The sequence below is a fragment of the Taudactylus pleione genome, unplaced genomic scaffold (assembly GCF_031769625.1).
Source record: "Taudactylus pleione unplaced genomic scaffold, aTauple2 ptg003193l, whole genome shotgun sequence".
NCBI lineage: Eukaryota > Metazoa > Chordata > Amphibia > Anura > Myobatrachidae > Taudactylus > Taudactylus pleione.
This window is the reverse complement of record NW_028287549.1, coordinates 233,338-250,389: the sequence shown is the minus strand read 5'-3', so window position 1 is coordinate 250,389 and position 17,052 is coordinate 233,338. Positions and strand designations below refer to the sequence as shown.

At 46.5% G+C, this 17,052-nt stretch overlaps 1 protein-coding gene across 1 annotated transcript in view; it reads left to right on the top strand.

Moving 5' to 3' along the window:
• Window positions 1-10,451: 10,451 nt before the first annotated feature.
• Window positions 10,452-17,052, top strand: part of MPDU1 (mannose-P-dolichol utilization defect 1) — a 43,064-nt gene continuing 36,463 nt past the window's right edge. Inside the window, exons 1-2 of the mRNA XM_088466479.1 lie at window positions 10,452-10,610; window positions 11,103-11,168. Of these exons, the coding sequence (XP_088322605.1) occupies window positions 10,523-10,610; window positions 11,103-11,168 (154 nt within the window). The 5' untranslated portion in view covers window positions 10,452-10,522. The remainder of the gene's footprint in view (window positions 10,611-11,102; window positions 11,169-17,052) is intronic.

Genomic DNA, 17,052 nt, shown 5'->3' with positions numbered 1-17,052 from the left:
TATTGGCACGTGCACCTGCGCTATGCCAGGGGCAGATGTGAGGAGCCTGATTCTGTATGTGCTGGGAGTCTTACTAACTCACATCGTCATCATTAGTATTGGCACGTGCACCTGCGCTATGCCGGGGGGCAGATATAATGAGCCTGTTGCTATACGTGCTGGGAGTCTTACTGACTCACATCGTCAGTCAGTAAGACTCGTATTGGCACGTGCACCTTTGCTATGCCGGGGGGCAGATATAAGGAGCCTGATTCTGTATGTGTTGGGAGTCTTACTAACTCACATCGTCACCATTAGTATTGGCATGTGCACCTGCGCTATGCTGGGCGGCAGATGGGAGGGGCCTGATTCTGTATGTGCTGTGGGAGTCTTCCTAACTCACATCGTCATCATTAGTATTGGCACGTGCACCTGCGCTATGCCGGGGGGCAGATGTGAGGAGCCTGATTCTGTATGTGCTGGGAGTCTTACTAACTCACATCGTCATCATTAGTATTGGCACGTGCACCTGCGCTATGCCGGGGGCAGATGTGAGGGGCCTGATTCTGTATGTGCTGGGAGTCTTACTAACTCACATAGTCATCATTAGTATAAGCACGTGCACCTGCGTTATGCCGGGGGGCAGATATAATGAGCCTGTTGCTATACGTGCTGGGAGTCTTACTGTCTCACATCGTCAGTCAGTAAGACTCGTATTGGCACGTGCACCTGTGCTATGCTGGGGGGCAGATGTGAGGAGCCTGATTCTGTATGTGCTGGGAGTCTTACTAACTCACATCGTGATCATTAGTATTGGCACGTGCACCTGCGCTTTGCCGGGGGGCAGATGTGAGGAGCCTGATTCTGTATGTGCTGGGAGTCCTACTAACTCACATCGTCATCATTAGTATTGGCACGTGCACCTGCGCTATGCCGGGTGGCAGATATAGTGAGCCTGATTCTGTATGTGCTGGGAGTCTTACTAACTCACATCATCATCATTAGTATTGGCACATGCACCTGCGCTATGCCGGGGGCAGATATGAGGGGCCTGATTCTGTATGTGCTGGGAGTCTTATTAACTCACATTGTCATCATTAGTATTGGCACGTGCACCTGCGCTATGCCGGGGGTAGATATAAGGAGCCTGATTCTGTATGTGCTGGGAGACTTACTAACTCACATCGCCATCATTAGTATTGGCGCGTGCACCTGCGCTATGCCGTGGGCAGATGTGAGGGGCCTGATTCTGTATGTGCTGGGAGTCTTACTAACTCACATCGTCATCATTAGTATTGGCACGTACACCTGCGCTATGCCGGGGGGCAGATATAAGGAGCCTGATTATGTATGTGCTGGGAGTCTTACTAACTCATATCGCCATCATTAGTATTGGCGCATGCACCTGCGCTATGCCGTGGGCAGATGTGAGGGGCCTGATTCTGTATGTGCTGGGAGTCTTACTAACTCACATCGTCATCATTAGTATTGGCGCGTGCACCTGTGCTATGCCGGTGGCAGATGTGAGGGGCCTGATTCTGTATGTGCTGGGAGTCTTACTAACTCACATCGTCATCATTAGTATTGGCACATGCACCTGTGCTATGCCGGGGGCAGATGTGAGGGGCCTGATTCTGTATGTGCTGGGAGTCTTACTAACTCACATCGTCATCATTAGTATTGGCACATGCACCTGTGCTATGCCGGGGGCAGATGTGAGGGGCCTGATTCTGTATGTGCTGGGAGTCTTACTAACTCACATCGTCATCATTAGTATTGGCACGTGCACCTGCGCTATGTCGGGGGGCAGATGTGAGGGGCCTGATTCTGTATGTGCTGGGAGTCTTACTAACTCACATCGTCATCATTAGTATTGGCACGTGCACCTGCACTATGCGTGGGGCAGATGTGAGGGGCCTGATTCTGTATGTGCTGGGAGTCTTACTAACTCACATCATCATCATTAGTATTGGCACGTGCACCTGCGCTATGCCGGGAGGCAGATGTGAGGGGCCTGATTCTGTATGTGCTGGGAGTCTTACTAACTCACATCGTCATCATTAGTATCGTGCACCGGCTCAACGCCGGGGGTAGATATGAGGGGCCTGATTCTGTATGTGCTGGGAGTCTTACTAACTCACATCATCATCATTAGTATTGGCACGTACACCTGCCCTATGCCGGGAGGCAGATGTGAGGGGCCTGATCCAGATTGTGCTGGGAGTCTTACTAACTTACATCGTCATCATTAGTATTGGCGCGTGCACCTGCGCTATGCCGTGGGCAGATGTGAGGGGCCTGATTCTGTATGTGCTGGGAGTCTTACTAACTCACATCGTCACCATTAGTATTGGCACGTGCACCTGCGGTATGCCGGGGGCAGATGTGAGGAGCCTGATTCTATACGTGCTGGGAGTCTTACTAACTCACATCGTCATCATTAGTATTGACACATGCACCTGTGCTATGCCGGGGGCAGATATGAGGGGCCTGATTCTGTATGTGCTAGGAGTCTTACTAACTCACATCGTCACCATTAGTATTGGCACGTGCACCTGCGCTATGCCGGGGGCAGATGTGAGGAGCCTGATTCTATACGTGCTGGGAGTCTCACTAACTCACATCGTCATCATTAGTATTGGCACGTGCACCTGCGCTATGCTGGGGGGCAGATATAATGAGCCTGTTGCTATACGTGCTGGGAGTCTTACTGACTCACATCGTCAGTCAGTAAGACTCATATTGGCACGTGCACCTTTGCTATGCCGGGGGGCAGATATAAGGAGCCTGATTCTGTATGTGCTGGGAGTCTTACTAACTGACATCGTCACCATTAGTATTGGCATGTGCACCTGCGCTATGCTGGGGGGCAGATGGGAGGGGCCTGATTCTGTATGTGCTGTGGGAGTCTTCCTAACTCACATCATAATCATTAGTATTGGCACGTGCACCTGTGCCATGCCGGGAGGCAGATGTGAGGGGCCTGATTCTGTATGTGCTGGGAGTCTTACTAACTCACATCGTCATCATTAGTATTGGCACGTGCACCTGCGCTATGCCGGGGGCAGATGTGAGGGGCCTGATTCTGTATGTGCTGGGAGTCTTACTAACTCACATCGTCATCATTAGTATTGGCACGTGCACCTGCGCTATGTCGGGGGGCAGATGTGAGGGGCCTGATTCTGTATGTGCTGGGAGTCTTACTAACTCACATCGTCATCATTAGTATTGGCACGTGCACCTGCACTATGCGTGGGGCAGATGTGAGGGGCCTGATTCTGTATGTGCTGGGAGTCTTACTAACTCACATCATCATCATTAGTATTGGCACGTGCACCTGCGCTATGCCGGGAGGCAGATGTGAGGGGCCTGATTCTGTATGTGCTGGGAGTCTTACTAACTCACATCGTCATCATTAGTATCGTGCACCGGCTCAACGCCGGGGGTAGATATGAGGGGCCTGATTCTGTATGTGCTGGGAGTCTTACTAACTCACATCATCATCATTAGTATTGGCACGTACACCTGCCCTATGCCGGGAGGCAGATGTGAGGGGCCTGATCCTGATTGTGCTGGGAGTCTTACTAACTTACATCGTCATCATTAGTATTGGCGCGTGCACCTGCGCTATGCCGTGGGCAGATGTGAGGGGCCTGATTCTGTATGTGCTGGGAGTCTTACTAACTCACATCGTCACCATTAGTATTGGCACGTGCACCTGCGGTATGCCGGGGGCAGATGTGAGGAGCCTGATTCTATACGTGCTGGGAGTCTTACTAACTCACATCGTCATCATTAGTATTGACACGTGCACCTGTGCTATGCCGGGGGCAGATATGAGGGGCCTGATTCTGTATGTGCTAGGAGTCTTACTAACTCACATCGTCACCATTAGTATTGGCACGTGCACCTGCGCTATGCCGGGGGCAGATGTGAGGAGCCTGATTCTATACGTGCTGGGAGTCTCACTAACTCACATCGTCATCATTAGTATTGGCACGTGCACCTGCGCTATGCTGGGGGGCAGATATAATGAGCCTGTTGCTATACGTGCTGGGAGTCTTACTGACTCACATCGTCAGTCAGTAAGACTCATATTGGCACGTGCACCTTTGCTATGCCGGGGGGCAGATATAAGGAGCCTGATTCTGTATGTGCTGGGAGTCTTACTAACTGACATCGTCACCATTAGTATTGGCATGTGCACCTGCGCTATGCTGGGGGGCAGATGGGAGGGGCCTGATTCTGTATGTGCTGTGGGAGTCTTCCTAACTCACATCATAATCATTAGTATTGGCACGTGCACCTGTGCCATGCCGGGAGGCAGATGTGAGGGGCCTGATTCTGTATGTGCTGGAAGTCTTACTAACTCACATCGTCATCATTAGTATTGGCACGTGCACCTGCGCTATGCCGGTGGGCAGATGTGAGGAGCCCGATTCTGTATATGCTGGGAGTCTTACTAACTCACATAGTCATCATTAGTATTGGCACGTGCACCTGCGTTATGCCGGGGGGCAGATATCAGCCTGTTGCTATACGTGCTGGGAGTCTTACTGTCTCACATCGTCAGTCAGTAAGACTCGTATTGGCACGTGCACCTGTGCTATGCTGGGGGGCAGATGTGAGGGGCCTGATTCTGTATGTGCTGGGAGTCTTACTAACTCACATAGTCATCATTAGTATTGGCACGTGCACCTGCGCTATGCCGGGGGGCAGATATAATGAGCCTGATGCTATACGTGCTCGGAGTCTTACTGACTCACATCGTCATCATTAGTATTGGCATGTGCACCTGCGCTATGCTGGGGGGCAGTTGGGAGGGGCCTGATTCTGTATGTGCTGGGAGTCTTACTAACTCACATCATAATCATTAGTATTGGCACGTGCACCTGTGCTATGCCTGGAGGCAGATGTGAGGGGCCTGATTCTGTATGTGCTGCGCTATGCTGGGTGCATGGGAACCATCTGTGATATACATTGGTGCGCGCGTCAGTGTGATGCTGGGGTATACGGTGGTGCGCGCGTCAGGGTGACGCTGGGATATACGGTGGTGCACGTCAGGGTGACGCTGGGTTATACGGTGGTGCGCGCGTGAGGGTGACGCTGGGATAGACGGTGGTGCGCGCGTCAGGGTGACGCTGGGATATAGGGTGACGCTGGGTTATCCGGTGGTGCGCGCGTCAGGTTGACGCTGGGATATACAGTGGTGTGAGTGTCAGGGTGACGCTGGGATAGACGGTGGTGAGCGCGTCAGGGTGACGCTGGGATATACAGTGGTGTGAGTGTCAGGGTGACGCTGGAATATATGATGGTGCGCGCGTCAGGGTGAATTCCATTACAATATAAAGGATTATAAGAACATTGTTAGTCAATTAAACAAGAATTATTAAAAAATGTAATAATTAAATTAGCAAATTATGCTGGGCATACACTATCTGTCAGATATCTGTCCAATCTGGCTGGTTGGAATGAAAACCTGGTAATGTATGGTAGCCAATGACAATCAACCATATGGTCTTAAACACTCGAAAATGGGCAAAAATAATTGGTCAAATTGGTTAAATTAATTTGATTTAACCAATGTGTCTTGATGACAATTTTTGTTTGTTTTTCAGTGTTTGTGAGCAAATAGTCAATTGTCATTGGCTCCCATACATTACCAGATTTTCATTGCAACCAGCCAGATTGTACAGCTATCTAACAGATAATTGTATAGTGTATGCCCAGTTTAAGGATTATACTCTGTGAACCAAACTCTAAAAAGGCTTCTAACGGTAAATTTAAGGGCTACATTTTTCTACATTTAAGTACATGTTCCCAGTTATGCAGAACTCCTTTATAATGTTCTCCCACTTCATGGGATTTAGATGGGATGAGCATGATAGCTTAAAATTTGAGTGCTATTGGAGAAAAGTGCCATATAAATAAGATTAGTACTACTTACTGGTGCAGAACTCTATATCTGTATGTACAGCTGTCAGAGGGAATCCAGATATAATTCAATGTGTAGTCCCGATTGGGGTAGCACATACACAAAGGAAGTACTTGGTCAGTTGCGATGACATCACACGGCAGATTTACAGAGTATCGATGTGTGTGACATGTTTTGGCACAAACATGAGTGAGAAAGAATGCTGTGGGTTCATATCTGAGCAATCTTACACCAGACCCAGCACTCCAGGCCGCCTTCTGAGACTGCAACCCTAAAAATTAGCAATTATTTTTATAACCCCCTTCTTTCCCACTTATTACAGAGAATATTGTGCAAAAACTGTTTATGGGAAATGGGAAGATGATATTGCGACTAGGGATGGCCACTGACCGTCGATAGTTAACAACCATTAATGGATAACTGCCAATGGATGACAAAGAGCTAATGGTTCTCCACCATTGATGGCTGAGACATAGTGGTTGTTTTTTTCTGTATGACGGGACCGAGTTTAGCCCTGCGCCCTGTCAGCTAAGCCTCACCTATTTGTGATTGGCCCACCGCATCCCCCAGCAGCGGTGCCCATCAAAGGGGGGGCAAACCATCAAAGGTTCACCAGAGATGGTGACAATCGTTGGATACTCCACCAATAACCATCAATAATTGGGACGGTGGTTGTATTATTGGACAGGGCTAACAATAAAGAGTATGCAAGAAGGAATACAATGAAAATGTAGGCCAGACACTGTACAAGGAAGGGACCACTTTATGGTTATGGAAGAAACTGTTATATAGCAGCACTATGTAATTATCTGCCTTCAGTGGTATGAATGGGATTGGAACGTCATAGATTTGGATTGCACACACCCATGAAGAGAACAGTAATGGACGGTAATGTAACTACATCAGTGTACCATAAACACCAAACTTTTTGTACTATAACATTATGTTATTGAAGATATATGCTGCAAAATTATTATGTATCGATTATAAAATTGGACTCCGATACAAATCTGTGACACGCACGCACTAGACAGAAGAGGACCAGAAATGGCAGGTAAATATAACGGGACAGGATGGGATGAGGCTGTCAGGTCCACTTAATAGTATGTATATATATATATATATGCACTGTAATTATGGGTGCTCCATAGTATATACAGGATTGTTACAGCAATTACTAAACAAAGAACTGTGAGAGGGTTGTACGTTATTTATGTGTTGGATAGCACTGAAGTAGGTGGGTTCTGCTTAATGCAAGGTAAGGGATGAATGCGATTAAACAATGAGGTATCCAAGGAAGACTATAGAGAAAACTATACAGTAAGATTGAATATTACTAGAATTTACCATAAATGGACTCTTTTACGCTTTTCTTCTGAATTATAGTTAAATACGTAATATAAAATTAGGTACAAATGTGCCATATATTCTCCCGACAGAAAAGTAATGTTTTCTGTACAAGGATTTTACACTAGGTTGACCAATTTACCCCAGCAAAATATTAATTAATAATGGATCAAATTCAGACAAATAAAATAATAAACAACTGGTATGCCTGAAGAGACTAAAGGTCCCCATACATCAAAGATGGATCGTTGCGATTGGATTGGAAACACAGATCTGACAGTCGGAAATGCTGGCCGGCGGCCATCGATGTTCCGCGATCCATTACAGGATCAGGGAAATTCTACATGTTAAATTTCACCTTTCACCAATCATTTTTTGATCGTGATCTGCATATCTGTGAAATCCAACATGTTGGATTTCAGCAATCCTGCGATGCCGGGTTGCAGTATCACAACATCACGGCAATCCGTCGCTGATGTATGGGGGTCTAAAGTGTGCAGAGCTTAAAGGTAAAATAAATACCACATGCACTTGAGAGGAAACTCTTTTAATACATTTCTTTAACAATGTCTAATAAGGCACATATTCTTCTTTGCAAAAGAACGATACTTCTCCACCAATTTTTACTTATTAAAACACGTGGTGGTTTGCACACAGCTTCCCCTCTAGCTTCCTGTGACACTGTTCAAAATTACCATGAAAAACTAGAAGATGCTAACATGGCATTTCAACAAAGCATCCCTGAGACATGGAAGTAACTTTGTTTTACATACAAAGAGTAATATAAAATAAATGTAGTGTATAAAGCAATTAACACTTTAGCGCCATGTCCCAAGGAAACACATACAGTGGGTTTGGGACTGCGAATACATTTACGGTAACTGAACACGCTGCACAATTACTCATGATGGTATATCTGCCAATTCTAACATTGCCATTAATGGCCACCATTGTGTACATGTAGAGTGTGTGCAAGAGCATTGCGAATCTCCTCTGACATTCCCTCTGCTATTAAGTCATCCTCCTCAAATCCACTCGGCTGCTCCAATGCTTCCTCTGCAGCTTCTTGCAACCAGTGGTCTTCAAAAGGATCTCTCCGACACTCACAGATATTGTGGAGCGTGCAGCAAGCTGCAACCAAAGTTGGCAAGAAAGAGAGGTCTGTGTCATTGCGCTTTAATAGGCATCGCCAACGGCTCTTGAGACGTCCAAACGCCACGTGTGTCCCACTCAGGGCAGATGAAAAGTGCTTATTTAGTTTGGTATACTCAGGACATGACCCTTCTGCAAAGGGAGTCATAAGCCATGGGAGTAAGGGATATGAACGTGGCCCCAATAAATGGATTGGTACCTCCACTCCATCCACACACCTAGTAATGCTGGGAAACAGGGTTCCTTCTGTACCCCACTCATAAAGTTCAGATGTCAACAAAACCTGAGAGTTAGACAAATTTCCAGGGCAGCCAATGTTTAAGTCCCAGAAACAATAGTCAGAGTCCACCACTGCCTGGAGAACCACAGAATGCCAACCTTTGGTATTGAAATATTGACCAGTATATTCATTAGGAGCACGTATAGCAACATGAAAAGCTCCGATCAAACCGGCCAACTGTGGTAAACCATATCGCTGTTCAAAACTCCTAAGTGTATCTTGGAGAACGTCTCCTTGCGGGACAGAAATGTACTTGGGGGTAAGAATGGAGACCACTGCCTCACATACGTCACGGACAATCTTGCATATAGTGGAACGTGAGACTCCAAAGATTCTCTCAATAGTACGGTATTCACATGAGGACCCGAGGCGCCACAGTGTCATGGCCAACCTCACTTCTGCTGGGATGGCTCGACGCATGTTGGTATCCATCCGCTGGATGACTGGCCGTAGCTGGTCACAGAGGTAATCAAATGTTGATTTTGTCATGCGAAAACTCTCAGTCCAATCAAAGTTTGAGAAGGTTTTTTCAATCACCGTATTCCACAGGGCCGAAGAGCGGACTTTGCTCCAGATCCGTCGCTCCTGCCCTTCCCACTCTGTAATGAGAGTAGGTGCTGTAGACATTTCTCTACTGCTTAAAACTCCTGATGTGCATAGAACCACAAAGCGCAGGCGCTCCCTCGATCTAGTGCGACGGAAAAGAAAAAATCTCCTTCGTCGTTCAAAATCCCTGAGTTGACGTTCTTTCAGAAGACGAACATAGTACAGGGAGCAAAGGGCAACAGTCCCAGCACAAAGTTCAGGAAGAGCATGGGAATCGAATTGTGGCAACATTCCATTGTCCCCGGCATCACTTGATATCCGACTATCATCTGATACGCCATTTTGAAAGCCAGATGCAGTCTCATCACTTGAAACTGAGCTAAAACTCTTCCGCTTCTCACTCCCAACACAGGGTGGCTTTGTAGATCCTACATCTTGGTGGCTTTTCAAGTAAAGCGCCTGAAATGTGTCTGACGTGGATTTTCCTGCATAACGTCCCTCACGGAAGGTCCACGCCCGGCATTGCTTGCTTGTGTAATCCGGACTCTCTGTCTCGTTCTGTGGACAATCTCGGTACCTCTCATCCACGTAGCTTGGTTTCCCATGCTTGTCCCCTGTCCGTGGCTTCTTGCCCACGTCCTGCATGGCAACCCTGGGTCTAATGCTCGGTAAAGGTGACCGAGGATCTTTTCCCCAAGACCACCGCACAGCACCCTGAGGTGGCTTCCATCTTCCAGTGTCATAACTTGTCCCTTCTTCTAGTAGGTCTTCCCTGGCCCACTGCCACCTGCCCCTGTCCTCTGTGTTCTCCAGTGCGTGCTCTGCTCCCCTGAGAGCTTCAACATGGCCCAGCTGCCTGCTTCCCTCACACATTCCTGTCAGGGCGCCTTCCCGCCTCTCCCCCAACTCCGCCTCTGGCGTTGCCCTGGAAACGACGCGCTGTCCTGGTGGCAGCAGGGGGCGGGACATGAGTTGTTTTCCCGCCTCTTCCTCACGAACCACCCGACGTCTAGGAGACCCCCAACGGAGCGGCCATCGTACCGCCAGCTGTAGTGGGTTGGGGTCGTAGTTCCGGCTCTCACTCAGACCGGAGGACTCACATAGCCCGGCGCCATGGCAGGTGGACGGAAGTCTCTCTCACTGCGGCTGCCCTCACTTGCAATGGTGGAACTTCCGGCTGCCCCAAGCAAGATGGCTGAGTTCAGGAGACGGATTTGGGCGGGGGCAGAGCTGTATGGACCAGGAAGTGTCACTGTCACACTCACAGGGAGACAGGGGGAAATATGGAGGCGATACAGGGACTGCTAGTCCCAGGAATTCTCCCTCAGAGCTGCTATGAGGAATTCTTCCTGGACTATAACCTGCTGCACGGTATAACAGCTGGGGGGAAACTGCTAATTACCCCCAGCCCAAACTGCCCCTGCTTTTATTGGGCTCAGTGCTCTGGGGTGTGGGGAAAGAAGGTGTGGGGGTTCTGGGGGAGGTAGAAGACTCTGTCAGAGATTGGCAGTGATGGGACAGCTAATAGTATGTCTGCTGGTGGGATGGGTGAGGAACCTGACTGATAGAGGTGGGAGATTTTAGCAGTGATGGGTGAGACAGGTGAGGAATATAATTGTTCCATGTGGAAGGTCTTGGCAATTATGGGGCAGATGGGATTAAGTCACTTAATGGGAATGGTGGATGTGGCGCTAGGTATGATGATGGGCATTTGGCAGGGATGGGAAAGCTAGCGGTATATTGTTTGGTGATACATGAGGAGGGTGAGGAGCTGGTGAGATTATGGCAGTGATGGAAGAAATATTGGTACGCCTGCGGTGAGACGTTACAGGTACTTATCATGTTTCTTTCTTTTCCTCCCAGTTCCATGTTTAAAAATTCTCATCAGTAAGATTCTGGGAATTGCAATAATTATTGGTTCTGTAATGGGTAAGTCCTAATTTTTTTCATTATCTATGTTGTATAAACATTCCATACTGAAAGCATTCTACTGATACTGTCCAAGAGATGAATAAAGATAGCGATATACAGTCAGGTGCATAAATATTGGGACATTGACAGAATTTTCATATTTTGGCCTCTATTCACCACCACAAATGGCTTTGAAATGAAACAAACAAGATGTGATTTACCTGCAGACTTTCAGATTTAATATGAGGGTAATTACATCCAAATCAGGTGAACGGTGTAGGAATTACAATGGTTTCTATATGTGCCTCCCACTTTTTAAGGGGCCAAAAGTAATGGGACAAACGAAACAATCCTAATGGTACATACACACGGTCAGATTTTTCCTTCAGATCTGAATGATAACGATTTAAAAATCGTTCAGTCGTTCATATCTTAAGGAAAATCTGACATGCCTGGGTGATGAACGATGCGCGTTCCCGTTTGTCAGATAACGATATCTGACATCTGATGTGTTTGCAGTCAAACTTGGACGATTCCATTCATTTTAATGCAGTCAAAAATCGTTCAAAAACTTTGGTAAAATCGTTCATCTGACAAATCTGACCGTGTGTATGCTCCATAAATCTAACTTTCACTTATTAATACTTTGTTGCAAATCCTTTGCAGGCAATTACAGCCTGAAGTCTGGAACGCATAGACATCACCAGACGCTGGGTTTCATCCCTGGGGATGCTCTGCCAGGCCTCTACTGCAAATGTCTTCAGTTCCTGCTTGTTCTTGGGGCATTTTCCCTTCTGTTTTGTCTTCATCAAGTGAAATGCATGCTCAATCGGATTCAGGTCAGGGGATTGACTTGGCCATTGCATAACATTCCACTTTTTAGCCTTAAAAAACTCTTTGGTTGCTTTTGCAGTATGCTTCGGGTCATTGTCCATCTGCACTGTGAAGCGCCGTCCAATGAGTTCTGAAGCATTTGACTGAATATGAGCATATAATATTGCCCGAAACACTTTAGAATTCATTCTGCTGCTTTTGTCAGCAATCACATCATCAATAAATACAAGGGAACCAGTTCCATTGGCAGCCATACATGCCCACGCCATGACACTACCACCACCATGCTTCACTGATGAGGTGGTATGTTTTGGATCATGAGCAGTTCCTTTCCTTCTCCATACTCTTCTCTTCCCATCACTCTGGTACAAGTTGATCTTTGTCTCATCTGTCCATAGGATGTTGTTCCAGAACTGTAATGGCTTTTTTAGATGTTGTTTGGCAAACTAATCTGGTTTTCCTGTTTTTGTGGCTCACCAATGGTTTAAATCTTGTGGTGAACCCTCTATATACACTCTTGTGAAGTTTTCTCTTGATTGTTGATTTTGACACATATACATCTACCTCCTGGAGAGTGTTCTTGATTTGGCCAACTGTTGTGAAGGGGTTTTTCTTCACCAGGGAAATAATTCTTCTGTCATCCACCATAGTTGTTTTCCGTAGTCTTCCGGGTCTTTTGGTGTTGCTGAGCTCTCCGGTGTGTTCTTTCTTTTTAAGAATGTTCCAAACAGTTGATTTGGCCACACCTAATGTTTTTGCTATCTTTCTGATGGGTTTGTTTTGATTTTTCAGCCTAATGATGGCTTGCTTCACTGATAGTGACAGCTCTTTGGATCTCATATTGAGAGTCGACAGCTACTGATTCCAACTGCAAATGTCACACCTAGAATCAACTCCAGACCTTTCACCTGCTTAATTGATAATGAAATAACGAGGTAATAGCCCACACCTGTCCATGAAATAGCTTTTGAGTTGATAGTCCCATTACTTTTGGCCCCTTAAAAAGTGGGAGGCACATATAGAAACCGTTGTAATTCCTACACCGTTTACCCGATTTGGATGTAATTACCCTCAAATTAAATCTGAAAGTCTGCAGTTAAAGCACATCTTGTTTTGTTTCATTTCAAAGCCATTGTGGTGGTGAATAGAGGCTAAAATATGAAAATTCTGTCAATGCCCCAATATTTATGGACCGGACTGTATAATTGGCTGCAGTAACTATTACTAATTCCACTATTGTGATACCAAATATTGGTCACTGGTCACTCAAGAGGCTTCATAATACCCAGTAATATCCTGTGACATGTACTGATGTGCTATACATATATATTTATCTAATCTGTGTACTATATATTCTGGGATAACAGAAAATACTGTACAATGACATAGCACGTGAGGTCTTAAATAAAAAAACAGACACGTGAGTGTAATATATAAAAAAAAGTTTGTTACTAAAACATATGTTTATAAAAATATAGATTACAGGATCAGCACACGTGTATTTACCTGCAGGAAAGTCAAACTTGGATAAATGCTATTTAATGCCATCATCACATAGAAACCACAAGAATTTCTATTCACAAAAAACTATTTGAACGATTCCAGTATAGCGTAGAGTTGCAGAATACACCTGGCCCTGATAAGTGATGTTCATCACTCAAATCTAAATAAATTCAAAGTCCGTGCAGCCACTAAATAACACTTGCCGATCAGAAAGATATATACCTGCGTATATACAGCGGCTGTTGATCTCACAGCGTATTTTATCCAATTTAATAAGATAGAATGTGCACAAATCTACAGTACAGTTTGGGAGTGGAGGTGTTTGCTTGCATGATATACTTGCTAAATAAGTCCTTGGCAGAGTGTCTCCAGTAGAACATCTTCACTTAATGTATAAGTATATAGCTGTACGGTCCATTAGGAATGAGATGTCAGTGGGCTGCTGCATGGAATAACAGCAGCGGTATTGTGGAAAGGGCATGAAACGGCCCTGGTGATGATTGTCTGTGTCTGCACAGAAGTATCTTATGCATCTTGATGAGCCCAAACAAACTGACGCGTTTCACCACTTCACTAGTGATTTCATCAGCGGTCACCTCCCCACATCTGCCTCATCCTTCCCTGCTTCCACGCACTCCGCCTCTGTGTCATCCGTGACTTTGCCATCAGCTCTCACCCATCACAATCAGTCAGGATTGCAGCCTTGTCGCCTCGTCCTCCACATACTCCGCCATACTCTATTTGCTCAGGAAGTAACTCAGGCCACTCATTTAGTCGCCTCCTCACGGGCCTGCCCCACACTCCCCTATCGCCACGAGAGTCCATGCGCTGTGCTTTCTCTGTCCACCACATTTATTCGTACCACAGTTAAACCTACTGTCTCACAATAATATGCTATACTGTCATTTAACCCGAGGCGGTGGGCCTGATCATAGGTGGACGCAGTTGCAATTTAACTGCAATTTCGAACACAGCGGGCTTTGGAAAATAAGCTTATGCCTTAGATGTCTTTTGCACAGAGACACCCACCTCCGGCGTCTCACATTCGCCGCTTGTCTACAGAAGACGGAACATCGGTCCCACATGGAACATCTGAGCAGCCCTAAACTGCCTCACAATGAGCGTCTCCCCTAAGACACCGTCGGGGCCTCTCCAGCTGCGTACGCATTCAGAGGCTTTCTAGATCAACCCAGAAAATGGCGTCAGCCTGCCCGCGGACCGTCCTGTAGCCACCCCAAACTCTGACTACTTTTCACTCACTTTGTGAATAAATGTACACTGCGCCCACCATCATGCGTGTGGTTGTGGTGCATGCGCAGTAGCGAAAAATCGCTCCACTACGTCAGACATGGACATTGCGTCCACCTCTCAGTCAGGCCCAGTGTCTTGTGTTGTAAACCGCTACGTTGCAATAGAGACCATTGCATTGGTGGTATATGCTTCCTATACAATCTTTCTCCTTGTGAATTTCACCCCAAACAATAGCTTTCTCCACCTGTCCCTCAGGGCAGTGTGTGCGCGTCCAGCTTTGCCCTGGGAGTAGGTCACTACATGGACTCCTGTCCCCAGTGTACATAGAGTAGCTGGTGTTTGCGTTTCCATACTCCCATATAACCAGATCTCTTTTGCTGCTGAGCGTGGATATTTTTTCTTCGGCAATCGCTAACTCCTACAGGAATGTGGCCGCTGCTGTCCGCACTGATTGGGTCATGCATTTGGAGTTGTCATGGTGCTAGGTTCCTCAGCTTTATCTATCGCACATGCAATGTTCCAAAGGTTACCTATAAAGGAAGACAGTTTTCAGATATTTCCCTTCTGCCTCATAATGCACTGTCGGCACAACTCTGGCTGGGTGCGGAACGTCCCACTTCGTAAAGGTTGGGGGTGGGAATGAATATTTAGCAGTGACGATTTGAGACAAATACGTTGGAGGAGATCAAGAAACGTAGAAGATAAATTGGTACAAAATCATCTTCACCCCGGCTTAAGAACTGCAAAGAGGGTGTTAATGGATAGCCGCGATCAGCGAAAAACGGATTTTTCGCCGATTATCCCTGTTTTTCGACAATGTTTTTTTTTCAGCCTATCCTATTATTTTGATCGAAATAGCACTACTTTAGCGCTGCTAATTGGATACCCCCCTAGGTTTCCTTAGATGCGGACAATGCCGTGCCTGCCAGTACATGGTACAAACTAAGGGTAGGTGTAAACTGTCAGGGTAGGTGTAATGGAACGTGGCACAATCATGTAACACAACTGGTCAGTGCAATAAGACTTACAGTGGCAAAAAAACCCCAAAAGACCTGTTAAGACTCCTACAGAACGTAGGCACAATCCACACTGCGAATTCGGATCTAAACAGTCATAAGCCACTTATCCACTCTTTGTAGAGCTTTTTCTTTTAATTTCTTGAATGTAATCCTGAAAACGTGTTTGGCGTGGAACGAATACATTTTGGCATTCTATGTTGAGCTATAGTCCATTGACTTCTAAAACGTGAAACGCGTCGAATCTCACCTGATGGGGATTGAGTAAAAATAACAACTTCTCAGCTGTTTTGTAACCCAAACAATAAGGAAGATAGAAATATTGTTCAGGCCTATTCTCTGTCTCCGAGCACTATATGCCTTATGGAGGCAGGGGAGCAAACTCCTGTTATTACTGAACTACGGAAATAGCTGCATGACTGGGTAGAAAGCACAATAGGGCCGCTGAAGACTTACGTCATAGGTTCATGTTCTATAGCACAGATAACTAGCAGTATGGACCGGTTCTATCAGAATGCACTTGAAGGACGAGATGCAATCTGCATGAGCTACAGCTGTATATGGAATATGATGGGAATATTGTCGATTATTCAAATATATAATGTACAGATGAGGCATAATCCTATGTAGTCAGGGACGTACTGGGGCTGCCAAGCAGCCCTAGCAGTCCCGCCGTGCGCCCCCCGCAAAAGGGGTGTGGTCTTGTCTCACTGGGGCAAGGCGCGAGTCACGGGGGCGTGGCCTCGCTGCACGCTCCGTATTTCAATATCCCCAGCTGAGCTGAGTGCTGGGAGGCAGAGCTGCTCTGCCGGGGTTTGATGCCGGACCGGCCTATCAGGCCATCGGCCCTTCTGGAATTTGCCAGGTGGGCAGTCCGGCCCTGTATGTAGTGTAGGAAATTCTGGTATGATGGTCTCTGTCATGATTATATAGAAAATCACAATGATATAATCTGTTTTTATTTAATTTTTTTATATGAAGTATACAGTATATATAACTTTATACTCACTTTATATGTTAATTTACGTGCTATATATTTCAGCTACCGAGCACATCCCTGTCCTCACCACATAACTGACCCTAAGGATGACAGGTCAGCACATCCCTGTCCTCATCACATAACTGACCCTAAGGGTGACAGGTCAGCACATCCCTGTCCCCCACCACATAACTGTCCCTAAGGGTGACCGGTCAGCACATCCCTGTCCTCACCACATAACTGACCCTAAGGATGACAGGTCAGCACATCCCCGTCCTCACCACATAACTGACCCTAAGGATGACATGTCAGCACATCC